The sequence below is a fragment of the Ranitomeya variabilis genome, chromosome 5 (genome assembly GCF_051348905.1).
Source record: "Ranitomeya variabilis isolate aRanVar5 chromosome 5, aRanVar5.hap1, whole genome shotgun sequence".
Classification (NCBI taxonomy): domain Eukaryota; kingdom Metazoa; phylum Chordata; class Amphibia; order Anura; family Dendrobatidae; genus Ranitomeya; species Ranitomeya variabilis.
In genome coordinates, this window is record NC_135236.1 from 249,795,664 (window position 1) to 249,823,269 (window position 27,606).

General features: G+C 45.1%; 1 protein-coding gene across 2 annotated transcripts in view; it reads left to right on the forward strand.

The window, feature by feature from the left end:
* The window catches only part of SNX22 (sorting nexin 22), a 51,913-nt gene that overhangs the window by 14,764 nt on the left and 9,543 nt on the right, over positions 1-27,606 (forward strand). Inside the window, exons 3-5 of one of the 2 annotated variants that reach the window (XM_077264006.1) lie at positions 550-654; positions 15,355-15,449; positions 27,130-27,165. In XM_077264006.1, coding sequence (XP_077120121.1) covers positions 550-654; positions 15,355-15,449; positions 27,130-27,165 — 236 coding nt within the window. The remainder of the gene's footprint in view (positions 1-549; positions 655-15,354; positions 15,450-27,129; positions 27,166-27,606) is intronic. The other variant, XM_077264007.1, reaches the window with a different exon arrangement.

Here is a 27,606-nt window from a genome sequence, read left to right on the forward strand (position 1 = left end):
ATGTCACCATCTGGTGCGCTCTGTGGAACCCTTTGTATTCCAGTTGTAAGCAATAATTGTTTGTGTCCCATCTCCTGGGACGTGTACTTGCAGTCATGGAAATACATGTACAGATTTCCCCTGCCTCTGCAAACACAGGAATGATTAGGTCATAGTTTAGTAGTCCACAGCTCATTCTGATCTAACATGTGAATGTATTGTAATTAAACACTTAAGACCATAAAATAAACTAGTACACAGCGTTCTAGCACCTTGTTAATAATGATCAACAAGGGGGATTTATGAGGGAATGCTCTGTGATGTACCACTATGTGTATTGCTAGGTCCAAAACCCCATACGGATGCCCTGGCATCACGTGCCCCTTGGAGCCTATGATTCTGTTGTGCCTACAAGATTAAATGGCTACTGGGCTTTATAATATCTCTGTTTCGTTGTCTACAAGGAAACATTGGAAGCCATGTCACTTGCTCACCCCTGTCAGTGTCTGTAGACAGTCACCCTTTCCAAGTTGTCATGCTAAGTGGGTGAAATTCTTATTGTCTTCACAGCTCAAGAAGACATGCAAAGTTCCTGACTTTCCACCTAAACGGGTTCCAAATTGGATGTCCAAGGTTCAAGAGCAAAGGCGGCAAGGACTTGAGGCATACATCCAAGTAAGAAAGTATTTTTAAGTCAGTAATTAATTCGCAATTGGCTTTGTAAGACTGTGATAAAAACCAAACCCTTCTGATCCAAAGTAAAAACCCATCCCTTCAGATACCTGGTTTCCATGAGGGATATGGCTTGCAGCCCAATAGATATTAACTTCTACCAAAATCGACAATATACACAAGTGTATATAATATACCGTATATGGGCACAAAGAAAAAGGTCTGAGGAAGTTCAGTACTAATTTACTGAAAGTGATTCATGATGTTCTGTCTAAAGAGATGTGGAAGAAGAAGCAAGTACTTGAAGGGAACTGAAATGGTTGGAATTCACAAACCACCAGTCACCGGTGGGAAATAACAGAAATCATGTAAAAACAGTCCGAATAATTATAAATAGCTATGAATACAACACCAGATTACATGCGTGACATGACATGATATTAGAATTACAGCAGAAGATCTCCAGTAATGGATAATAGAATATTTTCTAGCACATCAGGCCATTGGTTTTTGGGCTGCACAAAAGATTGTCTATTATGTTTCATTTTATCATTCAATGTAAACATATATGGATGTTTATAACTATCTTAGTATAGAAAAACCATAGCACCCTGGAAAAAAGGTGGGTGCAGGACCCTTGGCTATGACCACATACACGTAATAAACAAAAACCAAAAGCAGGCCGCACAGCAATTTAAAATGCTAAAAAGTAGGTGTTCTTCGTTAACTCATATCTATGTAACGTTTCCAGTCCAGTCCAACAATGAGTCTTTGATCCTTTGAAAAAGGCTCACTATACGTCTGGAGCCAAAATCTTGCACAGATATAGGTCAATAAAGTACCCCAACTGTTTGCATTTTGAATTGGTATTGTGCTTTTATATTTAGCAATCTCAGTAGCTATGTAAAAAAAAACACATGAAACTTACCTGTAATATAAAAATTACATAGTACAAGCAGAAACAAATCATTTTGCGTGAATTTGACCCAATTAACAATCAACTAAATATTTAGCTTCTCCCCTCCCTATCAGCTCCTGACAATCTTGTATAATCACCAGCTTTCACCATTTGCTGCTTTTAGGCCATGTGCACACGTTCAGGATTTTTAGCGTTTTTTTCGCTATAAAAACGTGATAAAAACGCGAAAAAAATGCTAACATATGCCTCCTATTATTTACAGTGTATTCCGCATTTTTTGTGCAAATGTTGCGATTTTTTCCGCGAAAAAATCGCATCGCGGAAAAAAAAGCAACATGTTCATTAAAAATGCGGAATTGCGAGGATTCCGCACTCCTAGGAGTCCATTGATCTGCTTACTTCCCGCACGGGGCTGTGCACACCATGCGGGAAGTAAGCAGATTATGTGCAGTTGGTACCCAGGGTGGAGGAGAGGAGACTCTCCTCCACGCACTGGGCACCATATAATTGGTAAAAAAAAAATAATTAAAATAAAAAATAGTCCTATACTCACCCTCGATGTCTTCCCGCCTCACCGCTGCATGCTGCCGCTTCGGTTCCTATAGCTGCTTTGCGGTGAAGGACCTGCCGATGACGTCACTGTCTTGTGATTGGTCGTGAGCGGTCATGTGACCGCTCACGTGACCGCGACGTCATGGAAGGTCCTGCGCGCACACACCAGCTATAGGAAGAGGAACGGACGCCGCTGAGGAGATGTCTGGGTGAGTATAAGCATTTTTTTTATTTTTTTTATTATTTTTAAACATTCTATCTTTTACTATAGATGCTGCATAAGCTGCATCTATAGTAAAAAGTTGGTCACACTTGTCAAACAGTATGTTTGACAAGTGTGACCAACCTGTCAGTCAGTTTTCCAAGTGATGCTACAGATCGCTTGGAAAACTTTAGCATTCTGCAAGCTAATTACGCTTGCAGAATGCTAAAAAAACCGCAAAAAACCGCAAAAAAAAAAATGCGGATTTCTTGCAGAAAATTTCCGGTTTTCTTCAGGAAATTTCTGCAAGAAATCCGGACGTGTGCACATACCCTTAGAGCAGTTCTCCTAATCAGGGCTCTCACTTTCCTGAGTTGTGTGCTTGCTAATATACCTTGTTATCTTTGTGTAAATAAAGCGATAGCAGTGTACACTGCAGAACAAACCACTGATAGCTGAATGTGTTACAGCAGAACTTGTGCTGAGCTTCATAGCTCTACTAACACTACAGCTCTGTTACTCAACAAAACTGTCCCTTTAATGGGGTTTTCTCATCACAGACCACCGCTTTCAAAATTCAGACACCACTGTAATCAGCTGATCATTATAAGTCTAGCTCCTGGTAAACAGCTAACATTGAGAAGCTGCGACCAACCATGAATTTCGCCTGCAGAGGAATCTCTAGTCTGCCATAATGACTGTATTTTTGCCGGTGTCTTTATGTTCTGGCTCATACATGGGGATTTCTAACAAAGAACCTCTCCTAACCCCTCCCCAAATAGAGTATACAGATGGGCTGTTGGCACGGACTGGCTGGCAAATTTTAGCATGGGGACGAGAACACAACAGTGGCCCATGAGTAGTGGCCCATCCTTAAATGGGTTGTCCGGTCATAAGCTACAAGTCTGCAGTCACTCTTTGTGACTGCAAACTTGTGAATGTTAATATCACACGCACTGCACGCTGTGAGGATTCTTCAGTTCCTGGAGCGGTGGGATATGTGACCACAAGTATGCAATTTGCCACGTTCCAAGTAGGCTGTTTCCATTCTTGCTCAATACACTTGCTTTGAATGAGGCCATGTAATGTGGCTGGAAGTATGCAAATCGCATACTTGCGGTCACACGCTCGCAGCTAGCGGCACTGAAGACTCCTCAGTCTTCAATGTGAACATTCACATAGAGTGAAGCAGACTTATAGCTTGAAGTTGTCCACTGCTTGAACAACTTCTTGTCATACCCCTTGCTTGTCCCCCATAAAATAAAAAAAGCCTATACTCCCCTCCCGTGCTGGCGCCGTTCTCGCAGTATCGATACTCGCTCTCCCGGGGCTCCCGTGCTGTTGTTGTGACACGCTCCCAATGTCGCCACCTCCTGTCGATTAGAACATGAAGAGGAAGTCCAAGATCAACTGCAACCCGGACTTCCTCTTCATGTTTGATTTGTCCAAAGGTGGGAACAGTGACGCCAGTGCTGATTGGGCGTTGGGGTCATGTGTCACAACACCGCACCACAGCACCGGTAGAGCAGGTGCTGACACCGCAGTAACTGCGCCAACACAGGAGGTGAGTATAGGCTTTATTTTATGGGAGCCAAACATTTTGATCAAGAAGGGGTTGTTCTAGTGGTGGACAACCCATTTAACCCATTACTTGCCAAATTAGCAATTTTCATTTTTTAAAAAAACTTTTAATGATTTTGAATCAGAAACATAATTTGCCAAATTTTTACAAGTACGGATTTTTCAGAAAAGGGCGTCCCAATATTCAATTAAAAATGACAATGACATGATTTCCTGTTTTGAAAACATTCATTTTACAAACGCAACACAAAAAATTGGACCTAATTATAAAAATTATAAAATCTTAGTTGCTAGAAGCAAAAAATTAGGCGTCCCAAAAAAAGGACATTGGTAGATAAAGGGTTAAAATGTTTACTTTTGACTGCTACAAAGCCAGACTGTACAGGTGTGTGAATATAGTCTGAGTGCGGCCCTTGGGGAAAAAAAAACTGACAGCACTCGGACTAGTTCAGATGAGTATTTGTAGTGGTCAGATGCAGGGGTGTATCTAGGTTCTCTGGCACCCGAGGCAAGAATTCAGTTTGGCTCCCCCCCCCCCCCCACCCAAGCACATACGTGATTTGCACACTTAGTCACGTGCCAACGAGCTGCTCCCTCTAATGTTCAGTGAAAAACTGAGAGAAGGAGGAAGAGAAACTCGTTGTCACAGGACCACAATTATGAAAGTCGCATATGAGTGAAGTGTCCATGTGATGACTACTGGAACCTGCAGAGCTGAATCCTGACATCACAGGCTTCTGAATTATCACAACTAATGCACTGCACACTTTTAGGATTCTCCCTTGTTGGTGTCAAGAGTGAACAGTCATGTCATCACAAGCATGCGATTTGTATACTTCTGGCCACATTCCGACTAGACGTGCCCGGCCTCGCTCAGCTCATTTTCATTGAATGAGGCCACGCATGTCTCGTCAGCACTAGAGATGAGCCACCTCCCTAGTGTTCGGGTTCGGTTCGTCGAACAGGGAGATGTTCGCTGAACTGATCGACGAACACCGTCGAACCCCATTGAAACCAATGGCAGGCAAACACATACAAACACATGGAAAACACATAGAAAACACCTTAAAAGGTGTCCAAAAGCTGACAAACTGCTCAGAAGACACAACAAACGCATGGAAAAGTCACAACTACACATATTCATGCGAAAAGAAAAGAGGTGGAGGAGTAAAAGGGGGAGGAGACACAGATATAGGCATGTCATGCCCTTCTAAAGTTAAGAAAGGCTGGAGTAAAAATCTAAACTCGCTCTACCAACACCCAGACGTCTTGACAAAAAAAAAAAAAAAGAAATATCTTTAGGTAGAATGGCGGCGGGTCCATTCAGAACACTTTCCTAGAAGACGTAGTGGTACCCCCGTTGGAAGTTGTGCCAAAAAATGAACCCAATACATTCAGACTAATCCACCATTTGTCATATCCAAGGGGCAGGTCAGTAAACGACAACATCGACGCGGAACCTTTGACGAGGCAATCAGGTGGGTCAAGAAGTTGGGAAGGGGCACCCTAATGGCCAAAACAGACATTGAGGGGGCGTTCCGGTTACTACCTGTGCCTCCGAATAGTGTCCTCCCATTGGGCTGCTTCTGTGAAGGAGCATACTACATAGATCGCTGTTTGCCCATGGGGTGCTCCATATCCTGATCACTATTTGAGGCGTTTAGTTGCTTCCTCGAATGTGTTGTCATGGACGTTTGTAAGGCGGCACATATTATCCATTACCTCGACGACTTCTTATGCCTGGGCCCAAAAGATTCGCCACAGTGTGAAAACACGCTGTAGTCCACCTGTGAGAAGGAGAGAGCTGGAGGGAGTGTGGACACCCCAGAGCCGAGGGGTTAGATTGAGAAAGAAAGAAGGCGGTGTAGCTTGCTTCATGGGTGGGGTACTCTGCTGAGTAGCAGAAATTGCTACTAGGCCCAAAAGGATTTCCTTGGCCAAATGTCATTAAAAAATAGTAGTTAGGTAAACAGGCGGTGTAGCTTGCTTCATAGGTGGGGTACTATGCTGAGTAGCACAAAATGCTATTAGGTAGAAAATGATTTCCTGGGCTAGATCAGTTAAAAATTAGTAATTAGATCAACAGGCGATGTAGCTTGCTTCATGGGTGGGGTACGCTGCTGAGTGGCCCAAAAGGATTTCCTGGGCTAGATGCCGTTACAAAATAGTAGTTAGGTAAACAGGTGGTGTAGCTTGCTTCATGGGTGGGGTACGCTGCTGAGTAGCACTAAATTCTACTAGGCCCAAAAGGATTTCCTGGGCCAGATGCTGTTAAAAATAGTACTTAGGTAAACAGGCGGTGGGTGGCTGGGCTACTCTGCTGACTAGCAGACACTGAAGCTTTGGAGCAGACCTCTGAATCCCAGGCCATAGGATGAGTAAACAACTCTGCAGACGACCCCACCCACCTGGAATTGACGATGGCAACGTCATGTAAAACTCAGCAAGGAGACTAAATCAAAGAGTCTCCATTTTTTCCAAAAATTCGGCCACAGACACCACTTAAGTGGCATCAATTTCGCCAGAGTTTTTTAAAACGGTTGGTGAAGTGATTTTCAAAAATCATCATCAAGCTTTTAGTCTCCCCAAGATGACACAGGGGTAGAAAAGTCCTTGCGGATCCAGGATTTGTTCATCTTGATGAACGTTAGTCTGTCTACATCGTCACTGGACAGCCGCGTGTGCTTATCTGTCAGCACACCACCAGCAGCGCTGAACACACGTTCAGAGAGAACGCTGGCTGCGAGGCATGACAAGATCTCCAAGGCATGAGTGGCGAGCTCAGGCCATTTTTCAAGATTGGAAGCCCAAAATGAGAAAGGGTCCAGTTCCACAGTCATGGCATCGATGTTAACTTGGAGATACTCTTGTACCATCCTCTCTAGGCGTTGGCTGTACGTCAGCCTTTTTGTCTCCTGTGGCCTTGCAAAGGATGGTCTAAAAAAATCTTGAAACGATTGGAAAAAATTGCTGTTACCACCAGATACGATGTTACTGTTACGGTTTGAGTGATGACTCGATAGTCCCACGGTTGGCAAGTTAGAACTCAGAGATTGACTACGTGCACCACTGGTGTTTTGTGGAAAAGCAGATGTTAGATTCTGTAACAGTCTCTGCTGATACTCCTGCATGCGTGAATCCCTTTCTATGGCAGGAATTATTTAGCCAAATTTGCTTTTGTACCGGGGATCTAAGAGTGTGGCAACCCAGTAGTCGGCATTACTTCGGATTCTGAAAATCCGAGGGTCATGTTGCAGGTAGTGCAGCAAGAAGGCACTCATGTGTCTTGCGCATCCAGGAGGACCAAGTCCTTGTTGTCTTGGTGGTGGCGAGGTGAGAATCATGCTTCCATCGTCTGCCCTCTCCCCCCAACCTCGCACAACAGAAATTTGATCAAGGTCTCCTTCATCTGATGAGTCTTCCATGCCCAGCGCCAGTTCGTCCTCCACTTCTTCCTCGCCTCCTGCACCTTCCTCAACAGCCCTCGGTAATCCCTCTCCCCCAGCCTCCAATGCCAGCCGCCTTGGTGCTGCCAACCTTCTTGACCTTGGAGATATGATCCCTTCCGCATACGACTCCTCCTGTTCCTCCTCCTCTTGTTCCACCACCTGACTCCGAACACTGTGTAAGGTGTGCTCCAGCATGTAAATCACCGGAATGGTCATGCTGATAATGGCATCGTCAGCACTAAACATCTTCGTTGCTATTTCAAAACTGTGCAGAAGGGTGTATAGGTCCCTGATCTGAGACCACTCCTGCAGCGTGATTTGCCCCACCTCTTGATCTCGTTGGCCCGGGCTATATGTCATAACGTATTGCACCAGGGCTCGTCGGTGCTGCCACAGTCGCTGCAACATGTGCAGAGTTGAATTCCACCATGTGGGCACATCGCATTTCAGCCGGTGAACTGGCAGGCCCAACGACTTCTGTAGAGATGCAAGTCGTCGAGCTGCGGGATGCGAACGGCGGAAGTGAGCACACAGCGACCGTGCCCTCTGCAGAAGTCCATCTAGTCCGGGATAGTGGGATAAAAATTGCTGGACAACCAGGTTCAAAACGTGAGCCATACAAGGCAAGTGTGTGACATTGTCCCGGCGAAGGGCCGCACCCAGGTTTGCAGCATTGTCGCACACGGCTGCAGGTTGAGTGGAGACAACCATTGATGGAACTCGGTCTCCAGAGCTGACCACAACTCCTCAGCTGTGTGACTCACATTTCCCAGACATTTCAATGTAAACACTGCCTGATGCCGTTAAGCCCTGGTGACAGCATAGTGAGGAGGTGTGCAGGATTCCTTCTGCGCAGTTACAACGTGGGTGGCATTACCAGACAGGCTTTGGGTGCAGGTGGAGGACCGAGAGGAGGTTGAGGAGGCAGAAGCAGTGGAGGAACTTCTAGATACAGAGGATCGACGCGCAACTCGTGGGGACGGCAAGACTTGGACAGCAGCCCCTTCTGATGTCGCCGTAGTTACCCAGTGCCCAGTCACCGACATGTAACGCCCCTGTCCATGTCTACTCATCCAAGTGTCTGTGGTGAAATCCACCCTGTCACACACAGAGTTTCTCAAGGAAGCTGTGATGTTGAGTGCGAAATGCTGGTGTAGCGCAGGCACAGCTTTCTTTGAGAAGTAGTGGCAACTGGGCATCTGGTACTGGGGCACTGCGACGGACATAAGGTCTCGAAAATCCTCTGTGTCCACGAGCTGGAAAGGCAGCATTTCTGTAGCCAACAGCTTGCAGATGGAGAAATTCAACCTCTTAGCTTTGTCATGGCTAGGAGAAAATGGTCTTTTACTTGTCCACATCTCAGGGACTGAGTGCTGGCTGCTGTGCTTAGACGGAGTGGAGTAGGGTGTCCCCGGCAAACTGCTGGTCTGTGAGGAAGGTGCAGGTGGAGATGTTATGTTGCCTTGATCAAAATGTGGTGTCGATGTCGGAGAGCGCTCAACACCAGCAGGTGTTTCCACTTGCAAATGTCCTGACGACCTGCCAATCACACTGGCTGTTGCGGGTAAAGAGGTGGAAGGTCTGCTTCCAAAACCATGTGCGACTGCTGTCCCCACAGTCACAGAGGATGAAGAGGATGCGGATGCACTTGATGGGGCAGACGGTGGTTGACCCGGCCCACTAGGCCGCATTGTAGCACAGTGAGCTTCCCACTGCAACTTATGCCTAATATCCATGTGACGGTTCATGCATGAAGTACTCAAGCTAGTGATTTTTTTGGCCTCTACTGAGATTTTGTTGACAAATCTTACAGACAACATGAGTTGGGTCATCCTTTGCGATGTCAAAAAATGCCCAGGCTATGCAAGGCTTAGAGCCCGTGCGACCTGAAGAGCCACCATGACTTCTGGTCTGAGGCACAATTGGGGTTGAGGATGCAGTTGTTGACGTGCTTCCAGTACTCCGTCTTTGTCCAGGAAGGCGCACCGTTACCTCATCATCAGACTCGTCACTAGCATCCTCCTCCACCTCCTCTGCTGACCTCATGGACTGGCGGACTGGGGGTTGACAGTAAGTGGGGTCTACAGCCTCGTCATCATCATCCTGTGTGTTCTCACACCCGTCATCCTCAGAGCCAACCTCTTCCTGCCCCGATCGAAAAGTCAAGTTTTCGTTCCAATCAGGTATCTCAGTCTCATCATCATCTTCCTCTTTGTCTCCACCAACAGGAGTTACAGTTTGGGAACGAGGGTCTACATTATGCTCATAACCTTCTTTATCTGGGCCTGAATCCGACTCACAAAGATTCTGGGCATCAGTGCAGATCATTTCCTCGTCTGGATTCACAGAAGCTCTGGAGCAGACCTCTGATTCCCAGGCTATAGTATGCGTAAACAGCTCTACAGACTTAACCATGTGTGCTACCCCATGCTCAGACGGGCAGCTGGAGACTTGGGAGCTGTGAGGAAGCAAGTGCGATTGGGGTGACAACTCTGAGGACTGGAGTAGTTGTGATGTTGAAGTTGACATGGAGGAGAGCCCACTTGAACGAGCACTTGATATCCGTTCAAGCACCTGCTGTTTTTGTGCCTCATCTGGAATTTTTGGCGATGCTTGTAGCGATGATCGTAAGAAAGGGATCATATCAGATTGTCCATGAAAAGAAGTAGACCTCTTACTTTGGCTGGAAGATGGTCTTTCTTCTGCAGATGTTACTGTTGCTTTACCACCTACCCCATGGACACAATCTTTTTTCCCTTTCCAACACGCCTATTCCCCTTTCCACCAGCAGCAGGCCTTTTGCCACTCATTTTAGTGCTTAATTGGCAACTCTGTATCTGAAGTTGTTGGCACAACAACCGATGGATGAAAACCAAGCAGAACTGAGTGGCCAAACTGTGGTACTAGGCCCAAAACTATCAACTGGATTAGATGCAGTGAAAATAGAAAGACACAGGCGGTATAGTTTGTTTCACAGGCAGGCTACTCTGCTGACGTGCAGACACTGCTACTAAGCCCAAAACCCCAAAACGATTTACTGGGTTAGATGCAGTAAAAATTGAGATACATAGGCGGTGTAGCTAGCTTCACAGGCGGGCTACTCAGATGACTATCAGACAATGCTACTAGCCCAAAAGGATTGGCTGAGCTAGATTACACCAAATGCTGTGACTAACACTTGCACAGCACTGGCTCAGACCTGCCTGGCAAACAGTGCTATGAACTGCTGTAACCTACCCTGAAAAGAGCTGATATTACAACTAGTCCCAACTCCCGACTCCCTAAACCTATCTCTCAGAAAATTCGCTGGCAAAAAAAGACTCTTTGACTGTATAGCGCCCACAGCAGCATCGGTGCCGTCTAACACTAAGCTGCAGCAGTGAGGAAATGGTGACGACGGGGCAAATGGCTGGTCCTCATTTGGCAAGGAGTGACATGTGACATACACAGCCAATGACACATGCCCTTGCTTGTCTGCATCACATGCACATTGCTGTGTGTGTGTGCGCACTGCTGATAGGCTGAGAGACTGCACCTCCCCTCTGTAAATGCGGGGAAGAAAAAAATGGAGATCGGCGTTATTTCAGCACAGATCTATCCCCCGCCCCCCCCCCCCCGCCCACTATATACACTGAAACAGTCCATTAACAATGATAAACAGTTTTAATGTGCAAATCAAGCTAGGCTTTTGGTGAACGAACAGTTATCGAACAAACTCGAACAGCCGAATTTTAAGCAAATTATTCGGGTTCGTCGAACGACTTGAACACCGCCCAAAACAGCTCGAATTTGAAATTGGTGAACAGTTCGACTCGAACACCGCTCATCTCTAGTCAGCACGTGACCGCATGTATGTAAATCCCTGTTACAATAGAATCCTGACAGTGTGCAGTGAGCACTGTGAGAATTCAGAAGTCTGCAATCCCTTTAATGCTCTTAACATAAATTAAAAACATAAGAAATAGTCAGTATCACAAATAATATTTACATCCAGGTACCTGATAGATAACGTTGTCTCTGGAGTCATTCTCCTTCTTTTCTTCATCTTGTCCAGATCCCATGATGAGTTTTCTCATCCACAGCCGTCTCTGCAGACTTCCATCTTCTCCGGTCTTCCTTTGCAAATCTCCATATGATGCCCTTAAAGATAGCAGAATTATTATAATGCTCCTGAATAAAAATATCTGCTCTACGCTGAGCCCCTGAAAAATAATTTCCCCTCACTATATTGTCTGCACAAAATATGATCCCCACACTGTCCATCTTATGGTACATGCTCTTCACACTGCCCTCTCCTTTCCATACTGGGAGCCCTCTTCACACTGTCCTCTCATACTGTGTCCCCCCTAGAGGGCCCAGTCTCTATATTGTTACCTCTCATCACACTCCTCCCTCGTTGGTATACTATTTCCTCCTGTATGTCTCCTCTCTCATGCCCCATTTACCATACTGTCTCCTCATATATTTACCCTCTCACTCTCTATACTGCCTATACTCTCTATACTGTGTCTGCACACATCCCATCACCCTCACTCCCCATACTGTGTCCACATATATTTTTCCTATCACTACTCATACTGTGTCCGCATACATTCCCCCATTCGCCCACCATATTGTCTGCACCCGTCACCGCACTCACCATACTGTGTCTGCATCTATCCCCCATACTGTTTACTCATACATGCCCCCCATACTACTATCTTACTGGGAGCAGGGAAGGGGATTAGTGGTGCCTCACAGGCATCTAGATGAACACAGGTGCCAGGAGCAAGTGGCTGGATACCACTCATTAGCAGTAGCAAAGGAAGGGAAAAAAAAGTTCCAGCACCAGGCGTCTCTTCATTAAAATCTTCAATATTTTATTTTCATATCAAGAATAAAACATCCTACAGGGACATGGCCCCTATAAACACCTGACGCATTTCGAACAAAGTTCTTAATCATAGGCATAGTGCCAACCCAACTGCCTATGATTAAGAACTTTGTTTGAAACGTGTCAGGCGTTTAGGGGCCATGTCCCTGTAGAATGTTTTATTCTTGACATGAAAATAAAATATTGAAGATTTTAATGAAGAGACGCCTGGTGCTGGAACTTTTTTCCTTCCTTTGCTAATGCCCCCCATACTGTTTCCTCATACATGCCCTAAATCTCCTCCCACACATTAAATCCCCCCCCCCATCACCACTCCAAATCTCCCCACACGCATTAAATCCTCCCACACATTAAATCCCCACTCCAAATCTCCCACCACAGATTAAATCCCCCATCCCCACTCTAAATTCCCCCCCCCCCATGCACTTGATCTTCGGCGTCTTCAGCTCACTTACCACCAGTGTTCACCTCTGTAACGCGGGCCAGTGACATCAGCACCGTGATCACTTGACCTGATCATGCTGCTGATGTCGCTCTCACCCTGCGGTCAGAACTTCAATTGTACTAGCATCTGTTAGACGTGAGTACTATTGAACACTGGCAGCCGGCGCGCTGCAGCTTCTCTGTACTGGCTGTCAGGCACAGCTCCTCTCATCTACATACAATCTGATCAGTGGCAGCCGCCATCTCCTCTTCACTGGGTACAGATTTCTACTTCAAAATTGAGAAGTTTTATAATGACTGATCAATCCTGGCAGAGAAAGCCGAGTTTTCTGATAATACAAAGCTGCTAATTTCCATGTGTACTATTGATTTATTAAATAAAAATTAAAATGACGGTTACACTGGTGCTGTTCACCTAATTCATTCTGATGTGCACTTACAATGTGGCGAGGTGAGCCTCATGGATTTGGGTGCAATATAGAGGATATTTCCTTCAACAGATCATTGTTTAAAACATGTTAAATACACATTTGTATCAAACTTTTAGATACTTTATCCGAATTATGATCAGAAAGTGTTATTATCCCTCTATTTAATATGGCATTACATTGTTTCTTCCACAATACAATAATTCATATACACAAATACGAATAGGAGCGGGTGACTTGAATGTAAAATACACAAGAAGTACAGAAATGGCAACTTGGCTGACTGTGATGAGGCCAGGAGTAGCCCTTAAATTGCTTCCATCCGCTCACAAGAAGCCATTGCTTACAGAAGACTGAATGGCTTCATTGTAGTAACTAACATGAAATGAAAAAAAAACCGCACAAACTAATGTTTTAAAAAAGTATTATAACTCTTAATGCCCTTTTTTCGGTTAATATTTTTTATTACTCTGTATCAATATTTGTAAGCCAAAGCAAAGAAAACTTATCATGGAGATATATGCACTTTCAATTCCTGGTGTTGGTTTACAAATACTGACCAAACTGGGCTTGTAAGAAAGTGGTCATATAATATCATTGTTATCAATAAGTTAGTGTAATGAGTGCTGGAAATGTAGGATATTTGCAATGGTTCCTTACAGTCACGGTGACCGCTACTTCCAATAAATGCACTACCTTACCTACAGCCTCAAGTACTTACATTTACATCAGGATGATATCATGGGCACAGTAGCTGTGCCAGCTAGCAAGGTGATAAGGCATTATCTGAGCACGTTCGTGTCTTAATAGTGTCTTGAATACTATGCTCGTGTCGCCGCATCACATGCAGGGATTAGGTTGCTTGTTTGTTAGGCAATCCCTGCATGTGTTGCGGCTATTGAAGAGCCACGAGACATGAAGCCACAGCAACTTGAACATAGTATTAGAGCACACCGAAGACAATCTAATAGGACATGAGCACACTCTCTCATCACTAGTACCAACCCAACTTCCATCAGGAGCCTGGCCGTGAGTAACAATAGGTCTTCTCAGGTAACGCCCGTCTGTCTAAGGGTATGTGCACACGTTGCAGATTTGCCTGTGGAATTTTCTGTGCAGATTCTTCCCTCTCTTGCCAGAAAAGCAGGTGTGGATTTGCTGCATTTTTGTATGCGTTTTTTAATGAGGAGATGTGACTGCTCTATAGGCCTCCAGTGACACACTGACAGGAGACAATGGCTTGTGCAGTGTTATCACTGAGGGTTCAATGAGTTTATTGCTCTCACTTTACGGCACTGCTGCGTGAGAATTTTCCCACACAGCTGTGCCGCAAGTGACAGTATGAACTATACTGTACTCACAGCGGCGGAGGGATACAGTGTGGAAGGATACCTACCGTCATTGTATCGCCGGAGATCGTCGTGGGACACTCGTTATTACATGGATTACTGCAGATCAGGGAGTATATTGTTGGTTTATTATTTTTATATTTCTTGCAGGTGATCGAGGACTAGGTGATTGGTGAGTATGTACTGTGTTTTTTTTTCTTTTTCTTTTTTTACACTTGAAAACAGTAGCCGTATGATGGGACTATACTGGCCCATCATCCGGCTGGCTGTCACTGTAGCAGGCATAGCAGGATGGGACTAATGGTCCCATCGAACGATGCCTGCCTACACACACACACACACACACACACACACACACACACTAACACACACACACACACACACACACACACACACACACACACACACAGTCTCCGCTCCCCTCCTGATCTGCTGCGTTTCTCGCAGCAAAACCGCAGATCCTGCGGTTTTGCTGCAGATTTCACTGAATCAATGGGTGCAGAAACGCTGCAGATCTGCAAAAAGAATTGACATGGTCCTTTTTTTTAATCTGCAGCGTTTTCGGTGCAGATTTTTCCGCTCCATTAGCACAGCATTTTTTTTTTCCCATTGATTTACATTGTACTGTAAATCACTTGCGGATCTGCAGCGTTTGTGCACAAAAAAACCCTCTGCGGATCCGCAGGAAATCCGCAACGTGTGCACATAGCCTAACTTGTTAGAAGATGCGGTCACTAATGACTGCAGCATCTAAGGAAACAGGGAGGCAAATGGCTTTCTCTGACAGCCCGTAGGCACTCCACATAGCGACTGCAGGGTTATTCATGCATTGTCACGGCAGTTTAGGGTCTAATATTTGTACCACCTTTTGTACCACCTTTTGATGTTTTGTTTATTCTGTTTTAGGGAGTCTTATGGTTTAACAAGGAAGTTCCCAAGGATTTGTTAGATTTTTTAAAAGTGAAACATTTTCCACAGAGCAAAAAGAATTGCAGCTTGGGGTGAGTATTACAGTGTTTGGTGCTCTACAATGTGACAAACACAATGGCAAGGCTAATCGACTAATGCTAAGGAACATAAAATTGACAGAGCAAAAGAAAATTGGAGAAGATGCCCATGGTATTTATTTGGATGAAAAGACAAAATAGGAGAACATTATTGGTTACTTTGGGCCTTTTATTTACGGAAGGGGGATGGGCTTTTAACACCAATATTATAAATAAAATATTGTTAATGACTAATAATAATAATAATAATAATAATAATAATTTTATTTATATATGACTATATGACTATATAATGACTAGTGATGAGCGAGTATACTCGTTGCTCAGGTTTTCCAGAGCACGCTCGGGTGGTCTTCAAGTATTTGGATGTGCTCGGAGATTTAGTTTTTGTCGACGCAGCTGCATGATTTGAGGCTGCTTGTCAGCCTGAGTACATGTGGGGGTTGCCTGTTAGGGAATCCCCACATGTATTCAGGCTGTCTAGCAGCCGCAAATCATGCAGCTGACGACAAGGAAAACTAAATCTCCGAGCATGCCAAATACTCAGAGGACACCTGAGAGTGCTCTGGAAAACCCGAGCAACGAGTATACTTGCTCATCACTATTAATGACACTCTTGGGGTATGTGCACACGTTCAGTATTTGCAGTAGAAAAATTTGCAAAAAATACTGGTGTTGGCAGGAAAAATGGTGCGTAAAATACGTGTGTTTTTTACTAGGAGGTTTTTTTTTGTTTGTTTTTTTTTCATCCATTCATTTACCGTATATACTCGAGTATAAGCTGACCCTAGTATAAGCCGACCCCCCCAATTTTGACACAAAAAACTGGGAAAACGTATTGACTCGAGTATAAGCCTAGGGTGGAAAATGCAGCAGCTACCGGTAAATGTCAAAAATAAAAATAGATACCAATAAAAGTAAAATTAATTGAGACATCAGTAGGTTAAGTGTTTTTGAATATCCATATTGAATCAGGAGCTCCATATAATGCTTCATACAGTTCATGATGGGCCCCATAAGATGCTCCATACAAAATACGCCCCATATAATGCTCCATATTAAAATATGCCCCATATAATGCTGCATAAAGGTTGATGGTCCCATAAGGTGCTCCACACATTATGCCCCATAAGATGCTCCACACATTATACCCCAAGAGATACTCCACACATTATGCCCCATAAGATGCTCCATACATTGTGGCCCCATAAGATTCTCCATACATTGTGGCCCCATAAGATTCTCCATACATTATGGCCTCATACAATGCTCCATACATTGTGGCACCATACAATGCTCCATATATTGTGGTACCATACAATGCTCCATATATTGTGGCCCCATATGATGCTCCATACATTGTGGCACCATACAATTTTTTATTATTATTATTATTATTATTATCATTTAACAATGATAAATGTAAGGTTATACACATGGGAAGAAGGAATCAATATCACCATTACACACTGAACGGGAAACCACTGGGTAAATCTGACAGGGAGAAGGACTTGGGGATCCTAGTTAATGATAAACTTACCTGGAGCAGCCAGTGCCAGGCAGCAGCTGCCAAGGCAAACAGGATCATGGGGTGCATTAAAAGAGGTCTGGATACACATGATGAGAGCATTATACTGCCTCTGTACAAATCCCTAGTTAGACCGCACATGGAGTACTGTGTCCAGTTTTGGGCACCGGTGCTCAGGAAGGATATAATGGAACTAGAGAGAGTACAAAGGAGGGCAACAAAATTAATAAAGGGGATGGGAGAACTACAATACCCAGATAGATTAGCGAAATTAGGATTATTTAGTCTAGAAAAAAGACGACTGAGGGGCGATCTAATAACCATGTATAAGTATATAAGGGGACAATACAAATATCTCACTGAGGAACTGTTTATACCAAGGAAGGTGACGGGCACAAGGGGGCATTCTTTGCGTCTGCAGGAGAGAAGGTTTTTCCACCAACATAGAGGATTCTTTACTGTTAGGGCAGTGAGAATCTGGAATTGCTTGCCTGAGGAGGAGGTGGTGATGGCGAACTCAGTCAAGGGGTTCAAGAGAGGCCTGGATGTCTTCCTGGAGCAGAACAATATTGTATCATACAATTAATAGGTTCTGTAGAAGGACGTAGATCTGGGGATTTACTATGATGGAATATAGGCTGAACTGGATGGACAAATGTCTTTTTTCGGCCTTACTAACTATGTTACTATGTTATTTATTTATAAAGCACCATTGATTCCATGGTGCTGTACATGAGAAGGGGTTACATACAAGTTACAGATATCACTTACAGTAAACAAACTTACAATGACAGACTGATACAGAGGGGCGAGGACCCTGCCCTTGCGGGATTACATTCTGCAGGATTATGGGGAAGGAGACAGTAGGTTGGGGGTTGCAGGAGCTCCGGTGTTGGTGAGGCGGTAGCTTCGGTGGTGATGAGGAGGCAGCGGGGTCAGTGCAGGCTGTAGGCTTTCCTGAAGAGATGAGTTTTCAGGTTTCGTCTGAAGGATCCGAATGTGGTGGATAACCGGACGTGTTGGAGCAGAGAATTCCAGAGGATGGGGGATATTCGGGAGAAGTCTTGGAGGCGATTGGATGAGGAGCGAATAAGTGTGAAGGAGAGAAGGAGGTCTTGGGAGGACCGGAGATTACGTGAGGGAAGATATATGGAGATTAGTTCAGAGATATATGGAGGAGACAGGTTATGGATGGCTTTGTAGGTCAGTGTTAGTAATTTGAACTGGATACGCTGAGGGAATGGGAGCCAGTGAAGAGATTTGCAGAGGGGGGAAGCGGAGGAGTAATGAGGAGAGAGATGGATTAGTCGGGCAGCAGAGTTAAGGATGGACTGGAGAGGTGCAAGGGTGTTAGCAGGGAGGCCGCAGAAAAAGATGTTGCAGTAGTCAAGGCGGGAGATGATGAGGGCATGCACAAGCATTTTAGTAGATTGAAGGTTGAGGAAAGGACGGATTCTGGAGATATTTTTGAGCTGGAGGCGACAGGAGGTGGAAAGAGCTTGGATGTGCGGTTTGAAGGACAGGGCAGAGTCGAAGGTTACTCCGAGGCAGCGGACTTCCGGTACGGGGGAAAGTATGATGTCATTGATTGCGATAGATAGGTCAGGTAAGGAAGATCTGTGGGATGGAGGAAAGATGATGAGTTCAGATTTGTTCAGACAATGCTCCATATATTGTGGCCCCATACGATCCTCCATATATTGTGGCCCCATACGATGCTCCATATATTGTGGCCCCATACGATGCTCCATATATTGTGGCCCCATACGATGCTCCATATATTGTGGCCCCATACGATGCTCCATATATTGTGGCCCCATACGATGCTCCATATATTGTGGCCCCATACGATGCTCCATATATTGTGGCGCCATACGATGATCCATATATTGTGGCGCCATACAATGCTCCATATATTGTGGCCCCATACAATGATCCATATATTGTGGCCCCATACAATGCTCCATACATCGTGGCCCCATACAATGCTCCACACATTTGCCCCATATGCTGTTGCTGCGATTAAAATAAAAAATCACAAAATCACATACTCACCTCTCGTCGCTCAGGCCCCCGGCACTTGCGATAGTCACGTTCCCCGTTCCATCGCTGCGCACTGCTCTGTCTTCCATCCTCTGCACTGACTGTTCAGGCAGAGGGCAGCGCGCACACTAATCGCGTCATCGCGCCCTCTGACCTGAACAGTCACAGCCAGAGGACGGAAGACAGAGCAGCGCGCAGCGATGGAATGAGGAAGGTGACTATCGCGCAATGCTCACCTCCCTCGATATACTCACCTGCTCCTGGCGCGGTCCCTGGCAGCGTCTCACTGTCAGATGATCTCCGGGAGCCGGCGGCATCTTCCTGTGTTCAGCGGTCATGTGGTACCGCTCATTAAAGTAATGAATATGCACGCATATTCATTACTTTAATGAGCGGTATGTGACCGCTGAACACAGGAAGATGCCGCCGGCTCCCGGAGATCATCTGACAGTGAGACGCTGCCAGGGACCGCGCCGGGAGCAGGTGAGTATGTCACCGCACCGCTCCCAACCCCCTCCGCTGACAATGACTCGAGTATAAGCCGAGAGGGTCACTTTCAGCCCAAAAAAGTGGGCTGAAAATCTCGGCTTATACTCGAGTATATACGGTAAATGGGTGAAAAACACTGAAAAAATGAGAATTAATATGCTGCTTCAAATCTGCAAATAAAAGATTAATGTGTGTGCATGGGACTTCCAAAATTTCATTTATTTTGCTGCTATAGTAACACGCATTGTGTGAACATAACCTTAGGCAGAAGTTCCTAACCTTCCAAATAAAGCTCCTGGACCACAATATTATTTATTTATATAGCACCATTGATCCTATGGTGCTGTACATGAGGAGGGGTTACATACAAAATACAGATATCACTTACAGTAAACAGACTAACAATGATAGCCGGGTACAGAGGGAAGAGGACCCTGCCCTTGTAGGCTTACATTCTATGGGGAAGGAGACAGTAGGTCGGGGCTTGCAGCAGCTTCGGTGGAGTTGAGGTGGCAGCGTGGTCATTGCAGGTTGTAAGCTTCCTTGAAGAGATGGGTTTTCAGGTTCTGTGTGAAAGATCTGAATGTGGTGGGTAATTGGACATGTTGGGGCACAGAATTCCAGAGGATAGGAGATATCTTGGAGGCGATTGGGTGTGGAGGAGAGAGGGTGGTCTTCAGAAGACCGGAGATTATGTAAGGGAAGATAACGGGAGATTGGTTTGGAGATGTACCAAGGAGAAAAGTTATAGATGGCTTTGTAGGTCAGTGTTAGTAGTTTGAACTCGATACACTAGGGAATTGGGAATCAATGAAGATATGTGAAGGGGGAAGTGGAGGAGGAGAGAGTTGAACTAGTTGGGCAGCAGAGTTAAGGACAGACTCGAGAGGTGCAAGAGTGTTAGCAGGTAGACCACAGAGGAGGATGTTGCAGTAGTCAAGGTGGGAGATAGTGAGAGCATGCACAAGCATTTTAGTAGATTGAGGAAAGGATGGATTCTAGAAATATTTTTGAGCTGGAGGTGGCAGGAGCTTGGATATGTGCTTTGAAGGACAGTACAGAGTCAAGGGTTACTCCGAGGCAGCGGATTTCCGTTATAGAGGAAAGCGGCATGTCATTCTTTTTTTCATCAGATAAATGTTTATTATCCGCAAAGAATAAGCAATCCAAATAATTCTCATGACAATGTTACACTAAACATTTACAGATAACACTTTCCCCCCAACTCAGAACCCCCCACCCCACCCAACCCTTAGAGACCCCAGCCAGAACCACCCCAGTTCCTATCAATATACAAGCATTTGAATAAACATCCGTTGTATTTCCATTCGATACTAGGCTCCCCATATTCTCATTTATCACCCTAGTTCAAGTCCATCCACGGTTGCCACAGCTTGTGGAAGATGTCCAGCTTATTCCTTTTGGTGTAGATACTTCTCTCCAATGCAAGTATATGGTCCGTTTGCTTAAGAAAGTCTGTCCTTGTTGGAGGTTCCTCTCTAATCCAAAATTTGGCGATCAATTTTCTAGCAATGAATAACAATCGTGCAATAACTATTTTAGACATGCTATCCGTAACAATTTCCTCAACATATCCCAATATGCAAGTCAGTGGATTCCTAGGGACAGAACATCCATACACCAATTCAATACGATTTAATACAACTATCCAAAAGGAGGACAGTCTAGGGCATTGCCACATCATATGCAATATTGCCTAAGTCCAGCTTTGAACAACCTGTCAGGGGTTCTATAGGCCCTATGGACTACGAATAACTTCGATAGCCTGCCAGGTTCACTCATTGATATCTTGGGAAAATATTCTAGGACCAACTCCCATCTATCTATATCAATCGTTCCCAATTCAGCTTCCCATTTCCCTCTAGCCCGGATGGGATGTTTTTCCAGAAAAGAAAAAAGAAGAAACCCATATATTTCCGAAATTGCCCCCTTCGTGCAGCTATTCTTAAGGATATAATCGAGCATGAGGTCAATCTGTACCACTATGGCTCCCCTTTTATTCTGTGCCTGGTAAGCATGAGAGATACGATTATACTGGTGCAATTCAGACCGTGATAGCTGAAATTCTTCCTGCAACTCCTCAAATGTTTTAAGTCTGCCCTGACTAATCAGCTGCCCCAACCGTTTAATACCTGCTGCAGACCAAGAGTGAAAGCCCTCCCTCTACCTGAATTCCGGTAGATATATGTTGTCCCAAATAGGCGAAAATCTGGTGAGCCCACTCACTCCCCTAATGAGCTTATCTTTTTCCCACACTCTATGAATTAATCTAATAGTGCACCCCTGTGAACCCATTTTTTTGAACTGTCCTCCTTCCAGACTATCACTCAAAACATCCGCCTTTAGTAAGAACCTCGGGCTATTAGGTATTTGCACATTCCCTGACTCCTCCCCCCATCCTTTAAGATGTTGACAGTGTGCCGCTAAGTATAGCCAGGGATTGGGGAGTGCCAGACCCCCCTCTGTTTTAGCCCTCTGAAGTATCTCCTGTTTGAACCTAGGATTCTTTCCTCCCCATATTAGTTCACCAAACAAAGACCTAATGTTACGGAATCTGCATGGTGTAATCCAAATGGGAGAATTATGTAACACGTGCAACAATTGTGGCATTACAATCATTTTTAAAAGGTTCACCCTACCAACCACTGACAAATGTAATTTGTTCCACGCCGCAATCTTGGCACGTATTTTCTGCATTAACGGGCTTAAATTCAGTTCCTCAAAGGTAGTCACAGAAAGAGCAATCTGAATATCCAAATATTTGAATTTTTGAACGATCTTTAATTTTGTAGTTATCACCCTCTCTCCATTGCCCATACCGTCCCCCTCAATCAACAACATACAAGACTTATCCCAGTTTACTGTGAGTCCCGAAAACCTACCAAACTCCTCAATCAAAGCAACCGCATTGCACAGGGACCTCTCAGAATCCTCCAGGAACAACAAAATATCATCAGCATATAGTGCAATTTTATCCTCCCTCCTACCATAAATGTAACCTCTCACCTCCTGAGCACCTCTTATTTTAGCTGCCAACGGCTCCACGGCCAGAGCGAAGAGCAACGGGGACAGCGGACACCCCTGTCTGGTACCCCTAAACAGCGGGAAACTCTCTGACAATTTATTATTAACTCTAATTTCTGCCGTTGGGGACGAGTACAACAGCCTCACCCAGGAGATGAATTTTGGACCAAACCCCAGGCGATCCAGGACCGACCACAAGTAACTCCACTCCACACAATCAAAGGCCTTGTGGGCATCTAAAGACACCACAACTCTTTTTCCAGCATTGTCGGCAGGAATTTGCATATTTAAAAACAGCCTCCTTAAGTTAATTGCCGTGGATTTATTGGGCATAAAGCCAGACTGATCTGGGTGAATCAATTTATCAATCACTTGGGACAGCCTGTTCGCCAGGGCCTTCGCCAAAATCTTTATGTCAGCCGTTAGGAGTGAAATTGGTCTATACGACTCCGGCTGCAGAGGATCTTTATCAGCTTTAGGAATAACCACAAAAATGGCCTCTCTCATTGATGGGGGCAGCACTCCCCTCTCCAACGACTCAGAACACTCGCTCCAATTTGGGCATTAACTCTGCATTAAGAATTTTATAAACCTCTACTGGGATACCGTCCGTCCCCGGAGCCCTACCCCCCGCCATGTCAGCCAAAGCCGCCTTCAACTCTTCCTCCCCAAGCGGTTTATCCATCCACTCCCTTTCCTCTCTACCTAGTCTGGGCAAGTCAACCTCTTTCAGATATCTGTTCATTTCCTCAGTACTTTTATCCACCCTAGAGGAATATAGTTTACTATAAAATCTCAGAAAAACTTCTAAAATTCCCCCCCTGATTAACCGCTTTACCTTCCTCTGTTCTTATGGAATATACATGAGAAGAATCCCGTTGCGCAGAAACCACCACAGAGAGCAAATATCCCACCTTTTCTCCCTCCGAATAAAATGTTTCCTTTTGAAAGGCTCTCAACCTGTCTGCCCTGAGCATATGGAGATGATCGACCGCTACCTGAGCCGCCCTCATACGAAGTTGCGTTTCTCTTGTATTCTGAGAGGCCAATGTCTCTTCCGCCACCCTCAGCTCCTCCATCGCCGCATTGTCTTGAATGTTAGACTTAGTTTTATGTCTCGAGATGTCTCGGAATAAGATTCCTCTCAGGTATGCCTTCATATTGTCCCACACTACAAGATTCCCAGCACTCCCTTCATTAATCCTAAAAAAACTCCACAAGTTCAGTACCCACCTGTTCCATATCCAAATACTGCAACCAGGAGGGGTGAAATTTCCATCCCATCCCTGCTAGTCTACTCCTTCCTGTCATTTGTACCGAGACCAGTACTGGGCTATGGTCCGATATTACTCTAGGCCTATACTCCACCTCGTGTATTAAATTATTCACTCCCTCGTTTCCCAAAGCCACATCAATGCGAGATAAAGATCTGTATGTTGTCGAATAACACGAGTAGGCATATGTCTTAGGATTACGCACCCGCCACAAATCTATCCATCCTATTTTCCTTAGATAATTTCCAAAAGGAGTAGAGTTCCCCTTATTTCTCAACTCCACATGCCTTCCCTTGTCCCAATGATCATTAGCAATATTATTCATATCCCCCACTATAAGGAGGGGCACCCCATCCCACCTACCCGTAATTTCCAGAATCTCCTGTATCTTTTTCTTGGAGTATGGTGGTGGAATATATATTGACACAATGCAAATTAACCTATTAAATATCTTGCATACTAGAAACACAAATTGGCCATCTTTATCAGTGGTTACCTCAATCTCTTAGAACGGAACACTAGTGTGTATCAATATGGACACGCCTCTGGCATAATTTGAGTCCGGTGGGCACATGATGTGCTTTTTCAACGGCAAATATCTTAGTGAGGCCATCTCTACCCACAGCGTTTTTTAGCCATGCCTCAATATAAGCCGTGTGGTTACTCCCTTCCACCTTTTCTGGGACCCCCACAATCCTTAGATTGTTCCTGCGGGATCGGTTTTCAAGGTCATCAGTCTTAAACGCCAGATCAGCAATACGTTGAATATACTTTTTTTCCCTTTTTAACAATTCACCAATCCGATCTTCAGCACTCCCAACCCATTCTTCCACCACTTCCACTCTCTTTTCAACTTTACGCATAGCAGAGTTTAGAGCGACCATCTCTCCCTTTAAATCATCCACTCGGAGGTTTAGTGCCGCCAGGGCAGACTTACAGTACATCACCACTGAAAATATGTCCTTCAGAGTCGGCTCCTCTGTTTCTGGCATGTCAAACTGTGCAGACATATCAGCTCCTGCGGCCATGTTAGGAGATCCCTGGTCTGTCCCACTGCACTGTAGCTGGGCCCCTCCTTCCTGCTGTTCTCTGGGGGCACGAGCTGCTCCGGTCTCCACATTTCCAGCCTCTGACTGCAGATTTACAGCCTCCTCTGACCTGGCAAATCGCTCCAACTTAGCGATCACATCCATCCTCCTCTGATAAGCAGCGTTCACCCTCGCCGCCTCCTCTGCAGCCTCGGCGCCATCTTGGGCCTGTGAGCTTCCTGCCGCTGCTGGCTCCTTCTGCCTCCTGCGTGTCATCCTCAGGTGAGACTCCGTTCCTTCGGGTTGCACCCCACTCACCACCGGTCTCCAGGACTCCGTGCACTCCTGAGAGTGTAATTGGCGTTCGGCGGTGCCTCTAAGGGGTTAATACAGGGAGAATGAAGTGGGAGAGCTCTGCTGCACATCCGTTCACATTGCCCGCTAGGCCACGCCCCCCCAAGCGGCATGTCATTCATTGTGATAAATAAATCGGGTAGGGAAGATATATGAGAGAGAGGAATATAATAAGTTCAGATTTGACCACATTAAGCTTGAGTGAGACAAGAAGTAGGATATGGCTGATAGACACTCCGGGATTTTGGACAGCAGAGAGGTGATGTCTCGGCCAGAGAGGTAGATCTGAGTGTCATCAGCATAAAGGTGGTACTGGAAGTCATGGGACTTTGAGTTGTCCCAGGACAAGGGTATAGATGGAGAAGAATAGGGGCTTATTGCAGATGTAGCCGCCGTTCAAGAGTGCCCCAGAGTGAAGGAGCAGGGGGGTGGGCATTACGGGCAAGGTTTTACGTAGGAGAGATTGAGGTAATTTATATTAGGTAGAGAGCGATACGAGGGGTAATTAATGGGAAGTATCAGCTGTGGGGTCCAGGATTGGAAGATATGTTGCCAGCAGTGAGGAGGAGAGAGAGGGCGAGCAGGTGGGAGAATAAGCCGCCCACTATACTTCTATGTGTTAGTAGGATAGATCTGAGGTTGAGGAGCAGGTCTGCAGATGAGGTCAGGTGGGGAGGTAAGAAGGAAGGAGAGATGATGATGATTTGGTTAGATGCTGCTGAGGTTTGGGGATAACAAAGGTGAGTGAGGATTAGTGGAGCAAAAACTTTTTAAGGACATTTGTAAGCATGGTGAAAGAGTAAGTGTGAGGGAAATGGAAAAGCTAAGTTCGTTTAATAAACAGTGGTTAATCATACCTTCTGGTCCATTTCTAGCATATTTCTGTTGTATACCTAAAGATCCAAAACTGCAGCAGGACCCCCAACTAACATGGGTATTTATTAGTATTGGTCTTTTCTTATGGGGAAAATGACCTATTGGGCCCTTGAGAACAAGGTTTAACTGCAACACCTGCACCCACACCTGAAAATGGTATATTCCCACCATTCTAAATTACCGTAGGTTATAATGCAGGTGAAATACTAAAGGGGATGCAATGCTAAACCAGCAGGTAGATCCTACAAACCTAAAGTAAGGCCGTGTCCTGCCTTCCTTTGGTAAAGCCATGACATCTTCTGGTGCAAATAACTAAGGCTGCCGTCACACTAGCAGTATTTGGTCAGTATTTCACATCAGTATTTGTAAGCCAAAACCAGGAGTGGGTGATAAATACAGAAGTGATGCATATGTTTCAATTATACTTTTCCTCTAATTGTTCCACTCCTGGTTTTGGCTTACACATACTGATGTAAAATACTGACCAAATACTGCTAGTGTGACGGCAGCTTAAGAGCAGCTGCCAATAGTGGGGGCATCCATACGTTGGGTCTTTAGGGTTGGTGCATATGTTAGAAGAACTTTCAGACACAGTATAGGTCAAACATAAAGGCAAAACATGATGTGAAAAGAGCCCAAGTGAATTCGCATGCACTAGATTAGTTGTAGAAATTTCTGCAACAAATCTTCTGCATATACCTGAATGGAAGGCAATGATTGGGAGATTTCGATCATCAATTGGAAACATTACAAAGGTACATGCTGGCCTGTGCACATGATATCTTAGAAAGCGGAAAAGTGGTGGTTTGTAAGGCTTTGTAATTCACTAGCAGGTACAAATCGCTATTGTTGTTACTTGGTTTAGATATTGTCACTTCTGCTGCAAGACGCATAATTAGCTTAGAAAGAGAAATTAAATAATATCCTAATTTTACTTATTTTTGCTGCAAATCAAAATTGTGTATATTCTGAACTCTTTCAGAGTACTGAAAGAGAATGCAGTTTACTAAATGGTTATCTACAACTTTTCTTTCCAGCAGACTCTTGACTAACAACACTCCAGGAGAAAACAGGTACGGTCTTCTTCTCTATCATTCAACTTAATGGTTTACCAATTTTTCAAGTAGTTGTTTTCGTTCTGACATCAGTAACTTTGTATTTATTATTATAAAACTCCTTTAAAGGGAACCTGTCAGCAGATTCTGCCGCTATAAGCTTCGGCCACTGCCTTTCAGGGCTTATCTATGGCATTCTATAATGCTGTAGATAAGCCCCCGGTCTGACCTGCAAGTGAAGAAAAATAAGTTAAATTACACTCACCCAGGGGGCGGTCCGATCCGATGGGTGTCGCAGGTTGGGTCTGGTGCCTCCCATCTTTTTGCAACGCCGCCCTCCTGCTTCTTCATAGCTCCCCGGCATCTGTGCTCCTGTGCAGACGTACTTATCTGCCCTGTTGAGGTTAGAGTAAAGTACTGCAGTGCGCAGGCGCTGGGAAAGGTCAGAGAGGCCCGGCG